At 25.0% G+C, this 1,474-nt stretch overlaps 1 protein-coding gene across 1 annotated transcript; it reads right to left on the bottom strand.

Moving 5' to 3' along the window:
• Positions 1 to 340: 340 nt before the first annotated feature.
• PRELSG_9901200 (surface-associated interspersed protein (SURFIN)) lies at positions 341 to 1,474 on the bottom strand (the record flags this gene model as incomplete). Its single annotated transcript, XM_028677612.1, has 1 exon — positions 341 to 1,474. The coding sequence occupies one exon, from the start codon at positions 1,472 to 1,474 to the stop codon at positions 341 to 343; it is 1,134 nt and encodes a 377-aa protein (XP_028531336.1).

Raw genomic sequence — 1,474 nt, 5'->3', positions numbered from 1 at the left:
AAAAAAAAAAATAAATCTTTTTTTTTTTTAAAAATGGATAAAAGTAAACTAAGCAAAATCAATATAGACATAAAAAAAAGAATGATTATATATTTTTTTTTTTTAAAACTAGCTAATGTATTTCTAACTCTCAATTTTTCGTATGAATAATTATTAATATATAAAAGTTTAATAATATATTTTATTAACCAATATATTATTTACCACTTATTTACTTGTACGTATTTCTCTTAATTTTATTATATATTTTTGTATATTTTGTATATTTTTTTAGAGTTAAAAATACACCAATACATAGTATATTCTACACTAGAATTTATAATATTGTAATAATCATTTTTTAAATCATCTGAATTATTTTCATCTCTATTTCTTCATCATCTTTGCCCTTTTTCATTGACTTTTCTAGTTTATTATATTTATTCCATTTCTTTAAAATATTTCTTTGTTTTTCTTGCCATTTTTTCTGAACCATTTGCGTTTTTATAATAGGATTTATTATTTCTTCTATTTTATCCGTTGTTTTTATTATATGTTTCATTTCCTCTTTCCAATCCAACTTCAATTCTTGATACCAATCCTCTTTTTTCCAACATTCCCATTGTTTTATCTTCTTTTCTATAATAAAATTCATTTGTCTCTCTTTTTCTACTTCATCCACTTCTTTATTTCCTGTTTCTTTTTCACACAATCTTTCATTTTCTTTATTTTGTTCTATATATGACCTAAGAAAATCATTTCTCATAGACTCTAATTCTTCTTTCTTACACTGATCTAATACTGCCATATGTATCTCTATGCATATATGAGATATTAAAGTTTTCTTCTTTGTTTTCTTGTCTACTTCTTCCTTTATTATTACTCCTCTTTTCTTCTTATCTGAATTTTTTTTTTTTTCTTCTATGTTCTCTTCGTTTTCTTTTATTACGCATTGGTCTTCTTCCTTCTCACATTCCTCTAGCAGCTTATTAAACCACACTTCCTTGTCATATCTCATAAATAATTCTTTTTGTTTCTCAATCCATTGTTTCCATAATTCTTTTTCTCTTTCTATCTCATTTGATCTATCCATGACTTCTACTTTGTCTATTGTTTTCATACCTATTTTTTCCTCTTTTTTCCATTCTTCCTTCAAATTATTAAACCATTCTTCCTTTTTCCATTTTTCCAACATTCTTTTTTGTCTTTTTATCCATTTCTCCGATAATAACTTTTGTTTTTCTAATGCTACATTACTGCTTTCTTCTTCTTTTTTCATTACGACTTCTTTGTCTGCTACATCTTCAATTGGTCTTTCATTTTTTAACCACTCATTCAAGCAAATTTCTAAAAATTCTCCTCTATATAATCCCCACTCTTCTTGCTTACAGTCCTCTATTATTAGCATATGTATTTCTATCATAGTTTTCCTCTTCGGTTTTTTTTTCAATGTCATATAATTACCCTTTTTCTTCACCTCTATCTGCTCTTCCAT

This window comes from Plasmodium relictum (genome assembly GCF_900005765.1).
Source record: "Plasmodium relictum strain SGS1 genome assembly, contig: PRELSG_99_v1_5, whole genome shotgun sequence".
NCBI lineage: Eukaryota > Apicomplexa > Aconoidasida > Haemosporida > Plasmodiidae > Plasmodium > Plasmodium relictum.
The sequence above is the reverse complement of the archived record's forward strand: the minus strand, read 5'-3'. Positions and strand labels throughout refer to the sequence as shown.